Source organism: Bos grunniens, chromosome 13 (genome assembly GCF_055505025.1).
Source record: "Bos grunniens cultivar Pamir isolate PY7600 chromosome 13, Bosgru_T2T1.0, whole genome shotgun sequence".
Taxonomy (NCBI): Eukaryota; Metazoa; Chordata; class Mammalia; order Artiodactyla; family Bovidae; genus Bos; species Bos grunniens.
Window position 1 is genome coordinate 52,237,785 of NC_141177.1, and position 21,116 is coordinate 52,258,900.

Below are 21,116 nucleotides of genomic sequence, written 5' to 3' on the forward strand. Positions count from 1 at the left end.
GAGGTACCTTTATTAAAGAGATTCACTGTGATAAATAGGACACTGGGCTCATTTTAGACTGTTTCTTAGAGATTCTAATCAAATCACTTTTTAGAAAAGTTAATTTAAATCTGTAGGTAGATATTTAAGTGAAAACATGCCAAATCCTTTATTCATTTGTAATTATATCATTATTGTTTTGAAAGGGTTGACTTGGAAAGTTATTAACATAACTGCAGTAGGGGACTTCCCGACAGTCCAGTGGTTAGGAATTTGGGCTTTCACCACCGAGGGCCTGGGTCATGGAACTAAGATCCTGCAAGCCACCCAGTATGGCTAAGAAAAACAACTACAACAGTAGTAGCAACAAAAAGATAACCGCAATAAGTAGAGAATTATGTATTTCACTGAGTGGTTGCTGTTGAAATTGACATCACATCCATTCCCTGAAGAGTCACATGGCATGATTATGTGTTGGGCATTGTGCCTGGCACTTGAGGTATGAGAATCAAAGATAAGCTTCAATCATGGAGCTGTAAGTGGATGAGACGGATAACATGGCAAAGCCAATACATGTGATAAACACAGAAAAATAGAGCAAAACACCAAAGTATGAGTGCTGTCACTACAGGGTTCAGAAAGACATTCTAGATGGGATGGCTGAGCTGAATTTCAGATAAACAGCACAAAAGCAAGCTTCCAGTGGGTGATTGGTTACCACAGAGAAGTGGGTGAAGAGGGGAAGCAAGCTGCATGGTGTATACCCCGCTTCTGAACACCAGCCTATTCATCAGTTAAGTCATTCCTTTGTGGAGACCAGTGAGTCAAACAGCAAAGAAGACTCAGTTTTGTGACCATAACTGACATTCCTTTGCTAGGAAACATGAAACAGGAAAAGGAGGGGCTTCTTTCTAACACTGCCCAGCTTCTTCTCAATGCAGTCAGTGCCCCTTGGAATAACCAGTATTGTCTAATGATCCTTTGACCATCTGAAAGCTCATCTGTGCCATAGCCTAGCCACATATAATTTCAGTTTACAATTATGCTAAAGGCTTTGAAAAGGAGAAATAAAAGGAAAACCCATAAAATAGTGTGTATATCAACATGTAAATGCTCTGATGTGACTATGCTAAGTCACTTGATTAAATACTAAAATCCTGGAATCATGACAAATGCATACATAGAAATGTGGACTGGTATGAGTACATAGGCTCTATTTGCAACTTAAAAGATAATGGCAGTACCCATCCACAATATGAATTTCCAAAATTCAAATCAAATAGTTCCAGATAAAACAAACTATAGTCTTCCCTCAACTTATGTAATAATTGCCTTCTTGGAAATTTGGTTCTTACTAAAGTAGTGCAAAATATTTTTGTGTTTATATACAGAATGAGCTTAGGTTCTGGGACCAAATGATTTTAAACAGTTATCTTACACACGTGTCTGGCAGGACATTCATAGGTATGTGGGATATATTGCATATCTGTCCTGTGAATTTTGTTGGAATTCTGCAGTGTGGCTTCTAAACACTAAGTACCAGTTTCAGCCTCAGACTACTATGATGAGCCAAGAACACCACACTTTTGCAAAACACTTCCTAGATAATACCGTTCTCACGGAAAACCTTTGTCTTAACCCACTAGGCTCAACCATCAGTCTGTGATCAGCCATGGGAGGAGGGGGCTGTCCAGTTTTGGGGAGAAGGTCAGTAATTGGGCGTCAGGTCTTCATCCTTATAAGATAGCACCTACTATCCATTTACTCATTCAATGAATGTTAATTTGAGTACTTACTATATTCCCAACACCGCCATAAGCACTGGAAAAGAGCCTGAAATTACATAATAATCATATTAATAATATTGATTTTATATAACAATACTACTTTTGTTGTTATATTAAAAACTCCTGCATTTAGAGCTGATTCTCTTCATTGCTCCTTTGCAAGCTCTTCTAGAGCTTGGACCAAGCTCTAGAACCAGGGCACAGAGCACCAAGCCTGGCACATAGCACCGAGAATAAAAACACTTGCTGGTATGAACATGATTTTATACAGGCAGCGATGGTTATAATAAAAACCTAGAACCACTAGGACCAAGATAACATTTTCCCCAAAAGATTCTATAAAGTATCCAAGTTCAACCCCAAACCTAAAAATTTACTCTCATTCTCATTCCAAATTATACCTAGGCCTGTTGTCCAGCAGACTCTGTCAGACGTTTCACAGTAAGATCAAAGAATTCATGAAGATACTCTGAGATGCTACATAGTCTTCAAATAAGACTATTAAAATTCTCTTGTTATCACATTCCCAGGAAAATGTTCAAAGATAAAGTCCTAAGGAAACTGATGTCTAAAATTATGAAAGAGAAAATGAAAGTGTTAATTGTTCAGTTCAATGTGTCCAACTTTTTGGGACCCCATGGACTGTAGCCCACCAGGCTCCTCTGTCCATGGAATTCTCCAGGCAAGAATACCGGAGTGGGTTGCCATTCCCTTCTCCAGGGGATCTTCTTGACCCAAGGATCACCAGGGAAAATTACAGAGTTAAATTTAAAAAGAATTAAAGCCCAATATCAAAACCTCTTGCCCTCATGCATTAAAAATTCATATAAGTTAAAATTCCCAAATTTCCTTTCCTACTTTCTTTAGCTGCTCCAATCAGGGAGGATCTGGCAGTAGCTATCATCAGAAGTTATCTTCCACCAGATTATTTCTGCAGTTCCTTCAGGGTCTTAAATAGATTCTAACTTGCACCACTGTTAAAGAGGTTTAAAAGCTGAGAAAACATGGAATTCCTCTCAGCGCTTTTCTCCGTCCACAAGACTTAGAACTTAATTCAAGCTCCAGGTCTAGGCGGTATGGCAGTGACGTGTGCTCCCAGAATGCACCACACAGCTGCTGGTGATGGTGTGGGGCCTCAGGGCGGTCCTCAGGACGCCATTGCTGGCCTCGTCCGATGGTGCACTTCCTGCAAGCCTCTACAGAGCCGCCCTGCTAAGTTTACAGTGGAGACGTGGCGTCGTCAGGGAAAAAACCCTGGCCTGGCCTACACAGGAGTCCAGAGCCTCTATCATCTGTCCTATTTCAGCTCCATTAGGAGAAATCTTACTGTGGCAGTGAGTGAAGTAATGCGAACACCAGCTCGAGGCTGGTCATGGTTATACAGTAAGTCCTCTACATGCTGCTGCTGCTGCTAAGTCGCCTCAGTCGTGTCCAACTCTGTGTGACCCCAGAGACGGCAGCCCATAAGGCTCCCTCGTCCCTGGGATTCTCCAGGCAAGAACACTGGAGTGGGTTGCCATTTCCTTCTCCGATGCATGAAAGTGAAAATTGAAAGTGAAGTTGTTCAGTCTTATCCGACTCTTAGCGACCCCATTGACTGCAGCCCACCAGGCTCCTCCATCTATGGGATTTTCCAGGCAAGAGTACTAGAGTGGGGTGCCATTGCCTTCTCCGAAGTCCTGTACATACGAGCCTTCAAATTGTGAGCTTTCAAAGATGAGATTGTGTGTGCCAGCCCCTGTATGCCAGCTGTTATACTATATAAACCTCATACAGTACCAAACTATATAGCTGCTTGTGTTAATTGGGTACCTAGGCAAACTTTGTTGGACTTAACGAACAAATTGGACATAACAGACGCACTCTTGGAATGGAACTCATTTGTATGTTGGGGACTTACTGTAATTTCTTTCCATCACTTCGCCCACTTATCCATTTAAAACCCAAATCAGATCTTACAACTCCTGTAGGAGATACAAGGCCCTTCGCATGAAGCATATGAAGCATCGGCCTTGTCCCAGTGAACTCCCTGGCCCCACACCTGTTCTCTCACCTCAGGCCGGTGGGCCACAGGGCAGGGAGGTGTTGAAACAGGTCAGGCCTTCTGTCCTTCTGTGGCCTTCCACACCTGGATGCATCTGCCCAGGGTACCCTTCCTGTTGTCTCGGTCTGGAAGGCCTCTACTCACAGTTGAGGCGTCTGTATGGGGTCTGTCCTGACTCAATCGTATGAGTTCCCCTCATACACTGAACTCTTCTGCTATAGCACTCTTTTTTCTCTATTTTATGTATAACTCACACACACATATATTTAATTTATGAACCTCTTCTCATTAATCTCTGAGTCAAATTAGTGTCTTAAAGGTATGGGAAGTGCTTATGCATCCTTGTATAGACAGGACCTAGCTCGGAGGCCTGATACACAGCACCAAGAATAAAAATGCTTGTTGATATGAACATGATTTTATACAGGCAGCGATGGTTATAATAAAAACCTAACTTGTTTACCAGAACAAGTACACCGCCTAAAACTTGGCAAATCTGCTCTTCTGTAAAATGAGGGGATTAGATAACTCAGCCCCTCAGTCTCTTTCGGCTTTAAAATCTTACTAAAATTTTATTAAAATCATGTTCAAGGAGAGACACAGTGCCATCTAGTGGGAAATTTATTTTTGTGTTTATTTTGACAAGACTGTTTTTAACCATTTCTGCTTGATGTATTCCCAGCATTTTAAAATAATGTCAGGGATCATGGCGATGCTGAGGCTTAACAACACACCATGGTTCTGTTCTCAGTTCCATGTTTGGATCCACACAGATATGTGTTTTAGCAGTGCAATAGGGATTGCTCAGATGGAGAACACTTTGTCTTCTAGTGACGTGTTTGAGAAAATACAAGCACTCACTATTTCAACACATGCTGAAGGGCATTTGCTGAAGGCGCCTTTGCCTGGGGGTTGTACTGGGTGCTGGTGACATACAGGGAATAGTCAGAGGTCCCCTCGCCCACCCACAGGTTTATATGCTTTATGGGGGAGAGACCAGAAGAAGTAAATAAGCAATAAACAAGGTAGGTCTTGGTTATAGTTAGAGAAGAGAACAGGAAGATACTGGGGGAGTGCCCACTAGGTAGAGTTGGGCTCTGAGGGGGTGGCATCTGAGCGGAGACCCTGTGATGAGGAGTGGGCCATCCAAGGGCTGAGGAGAGAGCTCCTGGCAAGAGGAGCAGCTCAGAGAGATTTGCCAGGGGATGGAGGAGTTACAGGGAGACCTGGGTTCAATTCCTGGGTTGGGAGATCCCTGGACTCCAATATTCCTGCCTGGAGAATCCCCATGGACAGAGGAGCCTGGGGGGCTACAGTCCTCCATAGGGTCACAAGGAGTCGGACACGACTGAATGACTAAGCACAGCACACCTCAGAGGAGTGGGCAAGTGTGAAGAGCAGCCCAGGCCAGACAAGAGCAGGCTTGCAGACCATGCTAAAGAGGGTGAGTATAACTGAAGATGCAGTGAGATCCCCAGGGACATTGCAGGCCAAGCAGGATCTTTGCCTGTTCTAAGCTTACAGATGTTCAGGCGGCTTGGGGGAGAATGCTCTGTGGAGTCAGGGCTATGAGAAATGTTACAACAGCACAGGTGAGAGGGACCACTGTGGGGACACCGGAGATGGAGCCCTTGGGACAGAGGATGAAGGTGGAGCAGAATCGATGGCGGTTCAGAAGGAGGCACGGCAGTCGAGGATGGCTGAGGTGCTAGGCTTGAGCCATTAACTGACGCAAAGATGACTTGGGGGTGCTTCCCTGTGGTCCAGGGGTTAAGACTTCACCCTCCAATGCAGGCGGTGCAGGTTAGATCCCTGGTGGGGAAACTAAGATCTCACATGGGGAGGGGAGTGGTCAGGGAAGTCTACTGAGTCAGTGATGTTTGAGTCAAGACCTAAAAGAACAGAGGGGAATGAAACCACGTGAATAAACAGGAGAACATTCCAGGCAAAAGAAACAGCAGATACAACAGCGAGGATGCCGGAGCACCTGTTTCACTCCAGGAGCAGAGCAAACAAAGTGGAGGCCATTAAGAGTTCAGCTGGGAAAGTCCAGGAGTAGGAGTGGGAGCAGGTTCTATCAGGCCTCGGAGGCCCTAGTCATGGCTTTGAGTGGGTGGGGAGGGCTTAGGAGAGTTCTTAGCGGAGCAGCAACCTGGTCTGACTAACACTTAAACTGTATCCTCTGGCTGGTGTGTTGAGAACGGACTGTAGAGGGTCAAGAGTAGGACCGGGGGCATCTGTGGGAAGATGTGATGAGAATCAGGCAAGAGGTCGCGATGGCTTGGACCTGCGCTGTTAGGGAGGACAGAGGTGAAGGTGGTGATGGGTTTGTGGCTCTAATGACACATTATTTTTTAAATCAAATATGACTTTCCCAATGAGAAAAAAATTTTAGGCCATTATACTAGAATTTTACTGAAAATCATTATAGCGTAATTGATTCGATAACAATTCAGTTCCTAAATTAAAACCAGCATTAAGAACATTAGTGTAAGATTCTTAACTATGACCTCTTGTAACTTCATGTGCATTTTAGTGTAAAATATGCAACTTCTTTGTGACTAATGGATAACTAATGAGCTGTTTTTCTTTTCAGTTATATGATGGGGACAGTGAAAATGCCAACTTGGCTGGAACATTCTGTGGTTCCACCGTACCTGCCCCCTTTATCTCTTCTGGAAACTTCCTTACAGTTCAATTTGTCAGTGACTTGAGTTTAGAAAGAGAAGGATTTAATGCTACATATACCATCATGGACAGTGAGTAAACTGAGACATTTTTACATGTTATGAAACACATGTGTATTTATGCACTCAAAATAATGACATGATTATATCTATACTCAGTTAATTACTAACCTCAATGTTAATTACTAACCTCAATGTTAATTACTATCTACGCACAATGTCGGTTACTAAACACCCTATTAACTACTTTGTGTTTAATCCATGGTACAAATTTGGTACAATTCTTAGTCAAGAATGTATAATGTAAATCCTTCCTAGAATGATATAAATACAGCTCCTTTGGGTTGGAAGAACAAAGAAAATAGAATTTTAAATATTATATGTGTGATGAGTTACAAGTAAAATGTCTTCTAAGTTGTTTCTTATTTCCCATCTCAGTGCCTTGTGGTGGAACATTTAATGCAACTCGGACCCCACAAAGTATTTCGTCACCCAATTCATCAGACCCAGATGTCCCCCTTGCCACCTGTACTTGGGTCATTGAAGCTCCCCTGCATCAGCAGGTCGAGATAACTGTGTGGGCATTTCAGCTGCACTCTCAAGACTGCAACCAGAACTACTTAGAGTTTCAGGACCCACCGGAGGTAACAATTGTATGAATGACAGAAACATCTATAACCTTTTCATCAGAGTTTGCAGAACACTTGAAGTACTGAGGGCATGACTGGATAAGTTCTCAAAGTTACTTCCAGCCTAATGTGCTTTTTAGCCTTTTATGACACCCCCTATTTATAGGCATTAAGAAACCTGCACTTGGTCTGTAGGTCATGTGCCTATTTAACATCTGGGTGTCTTGGCAAAAGTGCCTGGCCCTGAAGTAGAGAACAGACTGTGGCCACGGAGAGGGAAGGAGAGGGCGGGATGAACTGGGAGGGTGGCACTGGCATATCTACAGCACCATGTGTGAAGTAGCTAGTGGGAAGCTGGTGCACAGCACAGGGAGCCCAGCTCCGTGCTCTGTGATGACCTGGAGGGGCGGGATAGGGGAGTGGGAGGGAGGCTCAAGAAGGCAGGGACATATGTATGCTCATGGCTGATTCACATTGTTGACCTGGAGAAGGAAATGGCAACCCACTGCAGTATTCTTGCCCGGAGAATTCCATGGACAGAGGAGCCTGCGGGCTATAGTCCATGGGGTCGCAAAGGGTAGGACACGACTGAGCTAGTAACATGCACGCACACACTGTTGTACAGCAGAAACCAACACATCATTGCAAAGCAATTATCGTCCAATTAAAAATAAACTAAAACAAAATAAAACAGAAAAGTGCCTGCTCTTGTGCCCCATCCTCAGAGACTGATTCCCCTATTAACCTGAATTTTTAAAAACTTTTCATTTTGTATTGGAGTACGGCTGATTAACAAGGATGTGATAGTTTCAGGCCATTAACCGGAGTTTTTGATGTGTGTCTCTGGCATTCTGCCTGCAGTGCTCCAAGCAGAAGCTTGTCTGTAGTCAGTGGGATCTGTGTGTAGAACAAAGTGGAGGGTTTGGTTAAGAAGCCATTTGGTACCAGTCTAAGGGGACTATATTCATGTTTAAAAAACAGAGAAAAGTTGTTTTGTTTTTTTAAAAAATGGATCAGTCTGAATTGCTCATGGGGTAAGATGTTGAAGAGATTGTTGACCATAAAAGTGTGATGGTCACAGAATACCTGAGGATTTGGGCATCAACATCATGTGATTGACTAATTGTCTGTGAGTATGGTTTCAGTGTGTCTGCCCTCTGATGCCCTCTTGCAACACCTACCGTCTTACTTGGGTTTCTCTTACCTTGGACAAGGGGTATCTCTTCAGGGCTGCTCCAGCAAAGTGCAGCCACTGCTCCTTACCTTGGATGAGGGGTATCTCCTCACCGCCGTCCCTTCTGACCTTGAACGTGGAATAGCTCCTCTAGGCCCTCCTGCGCCCGCGCAGCCACCACTCCTTGGAGGTGGGGTTGCTCCTCTCGGCCGCCTCCCCTGGCTTTGGACGTGGGGTAGCTCCTCCCGGCTGCTGCCCCTGACCTTGGACACGGGGTAGCTCCTCTTGGCCGTTCCTGCGCCGTCGCAGCCTGGCACTCTCGGCCACTGCCCCTGACCTAGTGAAGAGGAACTAAAAAGCCTCTTGATGAAGGTGAAAGAGGAGAGTGAAAAAATTGGCTTAAAATTCAATATTCAGAAAACGAAGATCATGGCATCTGGTCCCATCACTTCATGGGAAATAGATGGGGAAACAGTGGAAACAGTGTCAGACTTTATTTTGGGGGGCTCCAAAATCATTGCAGATGGTGACTGCAGCCATGAAATTAAAAGACACTTACTCCTTGGAAGAAAAGTTATGACCAACCTAGATAGCATATTGAAAAGCAGAGACATTACTTTGCCAACAAAGGTCCATCTAGTCAAGGCTATGGTTTTTCCTGTGGTCATGTATGGATGTGAGAGTTGGACTGTGAAGAAAGCTGAGTGCTGAAGAATTGATGCTTTTGAACTGTGGTGTTGGAGAGGACTCGTGAGAGTCCCTTGGACTGCAAGGAGATCCAACCAGTCCATTCTGAAGGAGATCAGCCCTGGGATTTCTTTGGAAGGAATGATGCTAAAGCTGAAACTCCAGTACTTTGGCCACCTCATGCGAAGAGTTGACTCATTGGAAAAGACTCTGATGCTGGGAGGGATTGGGAGCAGGAGGAGAAGGGGACAACTGAGGATGAGATGGCTGGATGGCATCACTGACTTGATGGATGTGAGTCTGAGTGAACTCTGGGAGTTGGTGACGGACAGGGAGGCCTGGCGTGCTGCGATTCATGGGGTCGCAAAGAGTTGGACACAACTGAGCGACTGAACTGAACTGATCATGTTATTAGGTGGTTGACATAAAAAGAATGATGGGATTAGAGTGTAGGAATCCTGAACTGAGGATGCTGCCTGGTGGAGGCACCTGGGAATACGTGGAATGTTTCGCTGCAGTTTGAGGAGCAACTCATACAGTGCAAGTTTGCTAAAGGGTGGTGAGAGAGGGCCAGGAACAGTGTTGGTTAGCCGTAGGGGCTTCCGAACAACGGAGATGCCCCAGGTGAACTGTAGTGAGCTCCAGCAGCCTGGCTGAGCTCTGACAACAGCCTAGCCCTTAGAGAGGACTTGGAGTGAGGGGGATGGTCCTGTTTTCAACAGGCAGGGGGCTGCCCTGTGGTTTCAGCAGAAACCTCTCCACTTCTCACCCAGCCCTCAGATGTGAGACATCTGTCAATTCCATGGCCAAGGTGACATCTTACTGCAGAGTGCTTTAAACTCTATAATTGGTCTCCATGGTTAAATATTTAAAGTGTATTTTTATGTGCAGTTTAATTTCTGCTGTGGCCTATTCTCTTTTGAAACTAAACCTGCTGACCCTTGGCTTCCATTCCATTTCAGAGTAATGGAAACCCAGGAATTCGCTTCTGCGGTGGAAATGTGTCAGCCGTGCCCACATTTTACTCCTCCACGAGCACCGCAGTCATCGTTTTCAAATCAGAAGTTTTCAGTATTAACTCTAGAGTGGGTTTTACCTATAAGATTGCAGGTGAGCTTGGGGATTTAATCTTTTATTCAGAAAAACTGCCATTATTACAATTACTGCTAGAGTTGACTCCTGTGAATAAATTAAGGTTTGTTGACACAAACCATACCCACGTGAAGTAAGACTTTACCAGAAGCCTTGCCCCATTTAGTAGATGACTAAAGCTGGCTTCTGAAGAGTTAAAGCAAATGAAATACTAATTAAAATGTTGAGAATGCAGGATATTAAGTTCATATTGTTAATTAAAAATATATACCAGTTACTATGTTAATTATGCTCTTAACCACATAGAGAAATCACTATGTATTAGAAAACTACTTTGGAAAAACCAAGGAGCCTTGAAAGAGTTACTTGTTCACTGTCACCGAGAAATTGATTTCCAGAGAACACTGTATGTAATGTTCGTTTCAAGCTTGATTAAAACCAAAGCTGCCTTTGATTAAAACAAACAAAAACAGTCAGGGTGTTTTTACCAAAAATGGTCAAAAGCTATATCAGTTGTATCAGAATGAACAATTCATCAAAGTATTTGAGGAAACATCCTCAGACAAAACTCTGTCTTGGAGGTAGAGTCTGTATGTCCAGAGTCTAAATGTCAGCCAGCTCCACCTCCGGATCATCAGAAAAGTGCAGAGAGTGCTAGAATGTTCATCTTCACAGGAGAGTCTTCACATTTCACATCTCACACTAGGATGTTTTGTGTTAAGACACTGCACTGCGTTTGCCCGGCACGCTGTCCACCTCAGGTCTTGGGATCTCAGTCATCTCAGAGGTAAATGGAGGAGCTAGATTAGCTTTTTTCTGAAGTTTGCTCCGATTTAATAATTTTCTTGAATTATTCCTGTCAAGTTGAAGGAGAACTAACTATTGGGATGCATACATTAATTAAGATACTGTCTTTCCTCTAAGATTGCAATCGAGAATATAAGAAGGCATTTGGCAACCTACGGAGTCCTGGCTGGCCAAGTGACTACGCCAGCGACGTGGACTGCACAACCGTGCTCACAGCCCCCGACAACCACACCATCTCCCTCTTCTTTCACTCATTTGGCATCGAGGACTCAAGTGGCTGCACCCATGACTTCTTGGAGGTAACACGCGGCTGAATATCATGTAAATGAACTATGTAAAAGATGCTGGATCCCTAAAGATTTGTCACCTTTTCCTCTGCTACTGCTAATCATATTCCTTCCTCATTTCATTAAATTGTTCATCATCCCTTCATCCCCTAGATACCAACCATCTCCAAGATCCAGACATGGGAAATCCAGGAGAGAACAAGACACAGTCAGGGTTCCCCGGGGGCTCACAATCCATGGGAAAGACAAGACAGGAAGTAGTCTGCTCTTGTTGACCAACAGCCAGCAAGGTTAGGGGCACTTAACCCACCTGGGGACAGAGAAGGCATCTTGAAGGCACTGATATGTGGCTTGAGACTGGAAGGACCAGAGGAAGGTCAAGTGCAAAGTGCTAATTTTGGAGATGGAAGATATGTCTGACTTTAATAAGAAATGATACTAAATAGTTTACCTGATTTAGCTGATGGCCACAGTATGTTCGGGGCATCTTCAGTGTTCTCTACGGAGAGTGTCTCCTTGACCACCTGTTTGGCAGACACAAGAGGAGCGCTTTGTTTCTTCCTCCTCCTCTGAAGCACCTTTGCTCTTTGCCTGTCCTCCCCCACCCACCCTACCCTCCTTCCCCCCAAACACACTGAGAGAGAACCCTCCCTTGTCTGGAGCTTAGCACCTATATTTTGCTATAAAAACCGCAGCGTTCTCTCCCGTGTCCTTTGCAGACTCTTTTGGAAATGTATTCATTCTTAGGAAGTAAACTGAGTTGCTGAGTAAGTCTCAGACGTACAAAGATGCTGAATCCCTCTGTGAATTGAATTCACACCTAAATCTTAATCCGAGAGTCCCTAAGTTGGCTGTGTTTCATGTACATGCGAATCTCTGGCAAGGTTCCCAAAAAGTTGGTTTGTTCCCCTAGACCTGTTATGGAGTTTTATTATCCTGGAAAGCGCCCCCCACCATAGAATTCATCTAAGTCCTTGGTTAATGACTATGCTCAACCTAGAGTGTAAAAGTTCTCAGAGGAAGCATATGCCTTTTCATGGGGAACCTTAGCCATGGTAGAAACTGGGAGGACATGGATGTAGCAGGGAGGAGATGAGAGAAGGACAGTCTTGTTGGCATCAATCAGGTTAGTAAACTCAGCCCTACGTACGTACCCACCATGGAGGCTGAACAGTTCCATGGAGCATAAAGCAGAAGTGAGAGGTGGAGAGAGACACAGAAAAAAGACAAACCATCCAGACAGTTCAGAGTCACAGTGCAGCTACTCCTGGTTCACATCAAGCCTGAGTTGCCCGTTAGTGACTAGCATGAACTCTGCTATTTGCCTCTGGATGCTGGGAAGCAAGGGCGACTCTCTAGCCGCCAAGCCTTAACCCATAGAAACGGGTCTGAAACTTCCCATCCAATAAGCAAAGACAGGAAACGGCAGCTCAGGCCTGCAAAGCCCAGCTGTTTCTGGTTTTCAGTGGGAAGATTCTGGCACGGTTTACTGCAGCCTCAGCATTCCGTTCATGTTAACGATGATGAGAATGGAAATTTATCAATGAGGATTCTGAATGTATTATACCCCTTGAAGGCCAAGCTCTCGACCCCATTTGAAATCTGCCTTTGCCTTCAGCAACCCTTTCAGGCTCATCTGCACTCCCAGAGATGCTCTCTGCTCTCCTGTCCCATTCCTCCTGTGCAGAGAGAAATGAAAAGGACGATTCATTGGCATATTCCGTGAGAATGAATATCCCGCTCCTTCTCTTAGAGCATCAACTTTCTAAAGAGGATCCAGAGGAAAAAGACCCATGTCCAGACTGGAGTAGGGCAGTTGGACTTCTGTCTGCTGACTGTGAACCGGCTGCTCCACCCACAGCAAGGCTACTTTGTATAAACACTTAGCAGAATAATCCAGAAAGGCATTTTTCTCTCCTGCTGGCTACTCTATAGACCTAAAAGGAATCTCTCCAGGGACTCCTCTCGTGGTCTAGTGGTTAGGACAGTGCTTTCACTGCTGGGGCCCAGGTTCGATCCCTGGTCGGGGAAGTAAGATCCCCCACAAGTCTTGTGGTAAAACAAACAAACAAAAAGTCAGGGTGGGGGATATCTCCTGAGCAACACAACCTGACCAGACTACCTACCACACCTCTGAAGACATTCTGTGACTTAAGACAACCAACAATTAACCACATGTTAAACTATGGGAATATAAAGGGAACAGAGGCACTTTCAGGATTTTAAATACAGGTATCAACTCAATAAAGTCAGCATCCCTCCAGGAGGGGCTGGATCCAGCCCAAACTCCTGAATCACGTGTGTTCATAGCCCTCAAGAGTCCTCCTCCAATTGGGGCTGATTGTGAATGTGTAGCGGGACCCAGGCTGGAGGGCAGAATTTGATTGAATTTGCCGTGTGGTTACCACAGGCACAGGACAGCTCGTTTCCTGTTTTCATGTGTGTCTACACCATGCAATGATTTTCTCTTTTAGAAATATATTCAGCTTCACAGTGTATTTTTAAAATATATCTAAACAGTCAGAAATTTTATAGATTGTTTTAATTATGTCCTTTTCCCATATAGAAATTCATTTTGTTTTGACTTTATCACACTTTGTATGTTGTTTTTTCATGGCCCCGTTATAGTCAACCCATTTTTAAGGAGAGATAAAAGCATAACTGCAGTATGATGAATAGACTACCACAGAGTTAACTGGAAATGATGCAGATATTTTTCTTCCCGCATCTTTTTAAAGTTCACTTTAACTACATTCTTTGAAGCATCTCCCCAAGAACAAAGATATAACTAGTTTGTTATACAGCAATCAACTAGTTGACTTTATCAGCAGAAACATGCCTCCGTGTTTTAACTGCTGGAGATGAATACATATTTCTGAATCCAAGTGTAAATAGTTTTTGATCTACAAATTTCATGTTTCTCTCCTTTGCAAATGAAAGTGCCATCTGAGTGTAAATATATATAAAAAGACAAAGTTTTTCTCAAAAAAGTTATTCAAATAGTCTCATGTCTTAATGTGGAGCAATGATAGATCAGAAAAGAAGGTACTATATGTCTAAGTGTCATCATTAATGGTGAATTTTTAAAGGTCAGAAACGGAAGTGAGAGCAGTTCGCCATTACTGGGCACATATTGTGGGACTCTGCTGCCAAATCCCATTTTCTCCCAGAGTCATGAACTATACCTTCGATTTAAGAGTGATGGTGCAACTTCTGGTCGTGGATATGAAATTATCTGGACCTCTTCACCCTCCGGTAAGACACTGGCACTTTGTCAGGGCAAGTGATGCAGCCGAGAAAAACATACAGTGTCTCATAGAAAAGACAGTTAAAGGGACCTCATCTTTCTCCCCAATCTGTGTACTTGATCATTTTCTGTTAAAAAATAGAGATTTTTTTTAATGATGAAATTATAGATTTAAAAAATTCTACTTGTATTTATTATTTCTCTAAAGAATATATATCTACATATGAGGCACAGATAAGGTATAAAGATTTTGTAATTAGTTTATACATTTTGATTTTGTCATATTTTAAAAAATTTTTATGTATTTATTCATTTATTTTTGACTGTGCTGGGTATTTGTTCCTAAGAGGGCTTTTCTCTAGTTGTAGAGAGCGGAGGCTACTCTTCGCTGTGGTGTGTGGGCTTCTCGTTGGGGTGCTTTCTCTTGTTGTGAAGCGTGGGCTCTAGGGTGCAGGCTTCAGTAGTTGTGGTAGGTGGGCTCAGTAGCTGAAGCTCCTGGGCTCTAGAGCACAGGTTCAATCATTGTGGTGCATGGGCTTAGTTGCTTCAAGGCACGTGGGATTTCCCAGACCAGGGAGTGAACCGGTGTCTCCTACACTGGCAGGCAGATTCTTTACCACTGAGGCACCAGGGAAGCCGATTTTGTCATATTTTTAACTTTCGGTTTGATCATCAAGGTGTACTTCTCTGAAAATTAAATAAAAGTTTGCCAAAAAGTTACAAACACATACTTGAGTACATCTAAGCAGCTGTGTTCCTTGGAGGCCCTCTCATTTCTGAATAGTCCTGGAGATTAATGGCTCTTGCAGGGCAGTAAGCACCTTCCTGCAGTTTGGGTTGGCTGTTTACTGATGAGTGAAGGAAATTTAAGTCATGTCAATACATTAAACTCAAGAAAGAAGGAATACTTTTATGAAATGTCCCTGAAAATATCTAAAAGCTTTCAACATAAGAATGTGGAAATGATTCATTTAAATATCCCGAGTGACTATAAAAAGATTCTATCAAGACAATTGTGGATAATGATTTCTTGGTACCTGCACAAAAGTAAAAGATGATCTCTATGCCCTAATTTTACAGATAAAGAAATAAAACACCCAACTGATGAGTTGCCTTAAACGCACAGCCAGACTGTGGCAGAGGCAGGCCCAAACCCCCACTGGTCAGAAACCCGGCTCTGTGCTCTTTAATTATGCTCTACAGTTTCTTCCTGCGTACAGCGTATCTGGATGCCCATGCCATCTGGTCTAAATCATGATAGATTTCCTGTGCAAACTGACAAACCGAAAAAATTAACACCGGTACTTAAAAAGCTTTGGCTTTCTTTTTAGGAGGGAGGGGGAACTACCCTGGTGGTCCAGTGGTTAAGACTTTGTGCTTCCACTGCGGGAGGTGTGGGTTCAGTCCCTGGTCAGGGAACTAAGACCCCCACATGCCACATGACTTGGCCAAAAAAAAAGAAAAGAAACTTTGACTTTTTAAGCATATCAGTCTTGGAGCTATCAGTTCTATGCCTGGTAAAGTCACTTTTTTTTAGTAAAGTAATTACTGCCTCGATGGACATGAGTTTGAGCAAACTCTGGGGGATGGTGAAGGACAGGGAAGCCCGGGTTGTTGCAGTCCCTAGGGTCACAGAGAGTCAGACACGACTGAGCTACTGAACAAACAACAAAAACAACAAATTACTGCCAAAACCTAAAATAAAACACCTGTTTCTGTGATCCTGCCCCAGAATTTCCCTTTTAATTTTACTTCACCCACATCATCACCACGTCACTGTCCTTGAGTCAAAGTACTCAAGATCAATCCAAGTACCTATACCACCAAAGTAGCCAAGATTGACTTCACTCTCTCCTGCAGTTACTTTATCAAGATCTTGGTTTTCCCATTGCGTTCTCAACTCACTATTTTCAAAAAATAGACCTGGAGGAAGTCGGTCCTAAGTGGTGAGCTGCAGGGAAAGGAATATATGGTGGAGGTGGGGATGGAGGTGGCAGGTGGTGATGGAGGAGAAGGATGTAGCCCATGAAGGCACAGGAAAAGGGTTTCTGCCTCCACTTTTCCTGCAAGGAGTCTCAGCACCTTAGGAAAATGTTGCATTGTCTTAAGTGCACTAAAGCACAGTGGGTGGTTTCTGCATGACTGAACCCAACTCCATGCTGCTGTTTCCTGGCAGGCTGTGGTGGGACTCTTTATGGAGACAGTGGCTCGGTCACCAGCCCTGGCTATCCGGGCACTTACCCAAACAATACTCACTGTGAATGGGCCATCCTTGCTCCAGCTGGAAGACCGGTCACCGTCAGCTTTTACTTTATCAGCATCGAGGATCCCGGAGAATGTGTCCAAAACTACCTCCTGCTCTACGATGGACCCGATGCTAATTCTCCATCCTCCGGGCCCTATTGTGGCGCAGTGAGTAGAATAAGCTTTTAAAAAATCCAATTATCATTTCAGAATAATTAAAGTAGCTTTAAAGGGCATGTTTAAAGGCAGACATGCAATCACAGAGCACAACATACTTTCATTAATGCAATTCAGTTTTCTGACTTTCCTGTTTATTTGGGGAGCACGAGTGCCACCTAGTGGACTTTTCATTAAATTAATAATGGTGGTAGTGGTGGTTTAGTCTCTATGTCATGCCCGACTTTAGCCCCCCAGGCTCCTCTGTCCATGGGATTTGCCAGGCAAGAATACTGGAATGGGATGCCATTTTCTCCTCTAGGGGATCTTCCCGACCCAGGGATCAAAGCCAGGTCTTCTGCATTACAGGCAGATTCTTTACTGACCCAGCCACCGGTATTATTAACCGTTACAAAACTTGACTGTGCATCAAAATTACATATGCAGTTATTTAGCATCACAGACTTCCAGTCCCCACTCAGCCCATAGAATCAAAGTTTCTGGGGGAGCACTTGTGGCCTGCTGCTTTGTGGAAGTTCCATGTGTGGTTTAAAGGCACTGTCCAGGGTTGCCCATCCATGTTATTTCTGCGTGACTAGAAGTACAGTCTTATCTCTGTACCTGCAGGGGATCGGTCCCATGCCCCCCCCCCACCCAGATACCACATTCTCAGGTGTTCAGATCCCTTATAAAAACTGGCCTAGTGAGTACAGTCCGTCCCCCATATCGCGGATTCTGTATCCACAGGTTCTGTATCTGCTGGATTCTGTGGTTGGTTGAATCTGCTATGTAGATTAGCAGATTAGTCAGCCCTCTGTCCTTACAGGGCTGACTGTATAGAAATGTTGGATGCCTGCCTCCATTCCATTCACCGCTTGCTGAAAATTGTGGGAACTCTTTGAAGAGATTCACAGGGATATTAACAGTTGTCCTGGGGACTGAGAGTTTGTTTTGGTAAATCTCAGATCTCCCCTGAGCCCTCCAGGAGATTCTGATGTTGACTCAACATTGCTGCATCCCCCCTCGCTGCCTTTTGTTTTATGTCCAAGTGGATGGATGTTTCCAGAGCTTCAGTGCGAGGGATGCATGATTACTGATGAGAAGTTAGCTGTTTCTTACTGTTTTGCTCTTTGTCCATTTATGCTTTCTGATCAAACTAACAGAGAATTGCCTCTGCTGGAAATCTAGAGTTTTTAGAATATAACTACAGTTTATAAAATTGATTAACAGTATTATCAAAAATATTTTTTAAAAAACCACTTTTCTAAAACTGAGAGTTCTCCCATATATTCTTCTAAACACTTTTGAGGAATATATTTCTATACACACACATATTTTATCCTGTTTTGTGGTTTGGTTTTTTTCTTCCACTGACTGATATATCATTAACATCTTAACTATATCATTAGGCAAATAACCATATCATATTTAATCACTGGGTGGTTTTCTCTTGCATGGGTGCAGCCTAATTTCTGGAATGAGGCTCCTCTGGTTTACAGACAACACATCAATAAACTCTCTGGTAGCTCTGTCCCTCTACGCAGAGCTAATTACTGAGGGAGAAATCTGGGTCACCTGACTAGTGGATACTCCCTTGCAGTTATTCACAGGGGCCCACAGAAAAGAGATCCCAGTAAATGAGTCACATGTCATATTTGGAAGCTAACTGGGCCTTAGACATTTAGTTGAGTGGTGTAGGAATTCCCCAGGGGTCTAGTGGTTAGGACTCGGTGCTTTCACTGCCATGGCCCAGGTTCGGTCCCTGCTGGGAAACTAAGATCCCACAAACTGCACTGTGCAGCCAAAAAAGAAAGAAAGAAATAAAGAAAGAAATCTGTGAAAATTTCAAAAAGAGATTATTTTCAAAATATAATTGCTTCATGTCTGTATGACTTTTTTTTTTTTTTGGTTTTCAGTGACTTTCAAATATACAATCCCATTTGATCCCTGGACTTTGCAGATAAAAGAAAACTGAGGCACTGAGAGAGATTACTGCCATTTAAACCAATGTCACATTAAATTCAAGTCTGTAATTAGTTATGTCTCCTTTTCTTAACTATTGATGTTTGTAGTATTTTCCCAGTTTTAAATTTTCTTTAGTAAATTTAGACCTAGTTTCCAGAGTAATTGTTTTATTATTTAAAGATACCATTGATTTATTTAGTGTGTGAAGCCCAGCAGGGTCAGTGTATTTACAGAAAAACAGTGGGAGTCCCTTCTTGGATAGCTAATCATACAATCATTGGGAAATGTTTTCTTTTATGATAATTGTCATTGCTCACCGGCATCTGAGTTACAGAATCTGAACATCTAGAAGCATGGGAGAATGACAGGGAAGTAAGGAGGAGTTTACATTTTTTTAAAGAGAAGGAGTTTAAAATTTTTGTAATCTGCTCATACTAGTTTGTCAGCACAGAATAACAAGTAGAAATTTGGGAGCAGGTTGAAATGGAAAGAAAAAGTGTGTGCACACAGCAATTGATCCATATTGTGTATCCCTTAGTATCTCTTTTTAGGAAAAAGAATTCCTGTGCTGTGCTCACCTGAATAATTTCCTGCCTTGGAAATAAGTCTGGCTGTTTTTTGTTTTTGATGACTCTGGGTAGGACTGAGGCAGGGGACCTGAGCAGAACCAGAGGAACAGGGCCCCAGACTGCAGCCTTGACCCTGTGTGATATGCTTTGCTTCTGTGCCTGTTACTGACTTATTTCCTACCTCACCTCTCCCACTGGGATGTCAGCTTCATGAGAGCAGGGATTTTTGCATGTTTGGTTCATTTTTTATATCCCTAGTGCTAATAATTGGAGAAGAAAAGAGACCCATCTACCCACTCTTTCTATGCACACAGATACACACAAACACAACTGTTCCCCACAAAGGATATGAAAATCATCCCCCAAAGAAAAGTACAGGTGTTGGTGAAGGGAGTAATATACTTTATTCAGATGTTCATTTTAGTTGCGGACATAAGTTGTGTTTCCCATCAGAAGAATGAAAATTTCAATAAGAACTTGAATTGGAAATTCAAAGTTTAGTGACAGTTTTATTGAAATGCAATTCACATACCATAGAAATCATCTACTTAAAGAGTAAAATTCAATAACTTTTAGTCAGTTCCCGGATCCAGGAAGCTGTTGTCACTGTGCTTGATTTTAGAACATTCTTGTACTCCAGAAGGAAACCCTGTATCCATTAGCAATCACTCCCCATTGCTCCTTACTTTCCGCACCCCTCCACCCAGCAATATTCTTGTGTAAAGTCTCTACATTAATACTTAGCAAGATCACTTCTAGACACATATGAAGGTTTACTGAAAATTCTAGAAGGCTTCTTTATGTTGTACTTGTTTACTACTACTGACATTTCTGGGAAAATGTTCAAATTTTATATAATTTGTTACTTCTTTTCTTTTTCAATTTTAGGACACTGATATAGCTCCCTTTGTGGCCTCATCACATCGTGTCTTCATAAGATTTCACGCAGAGTATGCAGCCCGACCATCAGCGCTCCGGTTAACCTGGGCCAGCTAGCCCAGTGAGGCCGGGTCTGCCCAGCACCTTGGATATTCCGCAGGGGCTGGACCCTCCGGCCTCACGCTGGACAGGATCCTTGACCCTCTGCCTGTGCCACTGAGAATAATCTGAACTTTTATGTGTTTCATCAAAGTACACGTGGAATCAACATTTGTACTTATTTTTTGAATGTAGAACATAGCTTCTTTAATCTAGTATTTTGAGCTGAAAATTTCTAGAATCCCTTAAAGGGTTGGAAATGATTATGGCCTGTGTGCTGTACACTTTCAGAAGTTGATTAAATAGAAGTATGGTTTTCTCTGTGAATGTCAAATTAGGGATGATAAACCTTACTGAAATCTCAACAGTAGCGCTGCATGTTCTTTTTAACTCACTGAAATTTGTCTTTCACTGTAGGTCTGTGTAAAACTTCAAGTTGAATAGTTCCATTTTGAGAAAGTGTATGACTCATTCAGGATAGGAACTCCAGAGCCCAGTTGCCTGTGTCTGAATTTTAGCCTTTCCAGCCACTTCCTTAACTCTCCGGCCCAGTTTCCCTATGTGCCACTTGTCTATTTGGACACAACTTCACAAGATGTGAAGTTATACCTAGTTAAGCATGCTTTCATCAAGTATTCTGCTATTTTAAATCCGGAGACATTAGGTTAAAAATACAAAGTTAAGTCTTATGAAGGACAAGGGACCAAATGAATGAAAGACATTATGAAATGTGTTACTTCATCTTCCTCTACTACTCAGATGCCAGGGGAATGATACCTGCACA

General features: G+C 43.1%; 1 protein-coding gene across 2 annotated transcripts in view; it reads left to right on the forward strand.

The window, feature by feature from the left end:
- CUBN (cubilin) overlaps positions 1–20,697 on the forward strand; it is a 259,434-nt gene extending 238,737 nt beyond the window's left edge. For both annotated transcript variants that reach the window (XM_086334167.1, XM_086334168.1), the window contains 7 exons: positions 6,407–6,569; positions 6,936–7,141; positions 9,950–10,097; positions 11,004–11,185; positions 14,263–14,428; positions 16,597–16,832; positions 20,243–20,697. In XM_086334167.1, coding sequence (XP_086190293.1) covers positions 6,407–6,569; positions 6,936–7,141; positions 9,950–10,097; positions 11,004–11,185; positions 14,263–14,428; positions 16,597–16,832; positions 20,243–20,350 — 1,209 coding nt within the window. In that variant the 3' untranslated portion in view covers positions 20,351–20,697. The remainder of the gene's footprint in view (positions 1–6,406; positions 6,570–6,935; positions 7,142–9,949; positions 10,098–11,003; positions 11,186–14,262; positions 14,429–16,596; positions 16,833–20,242) is intronic.
- Positions 20,698–21,116: the final 419 nt, after the last annotated feature.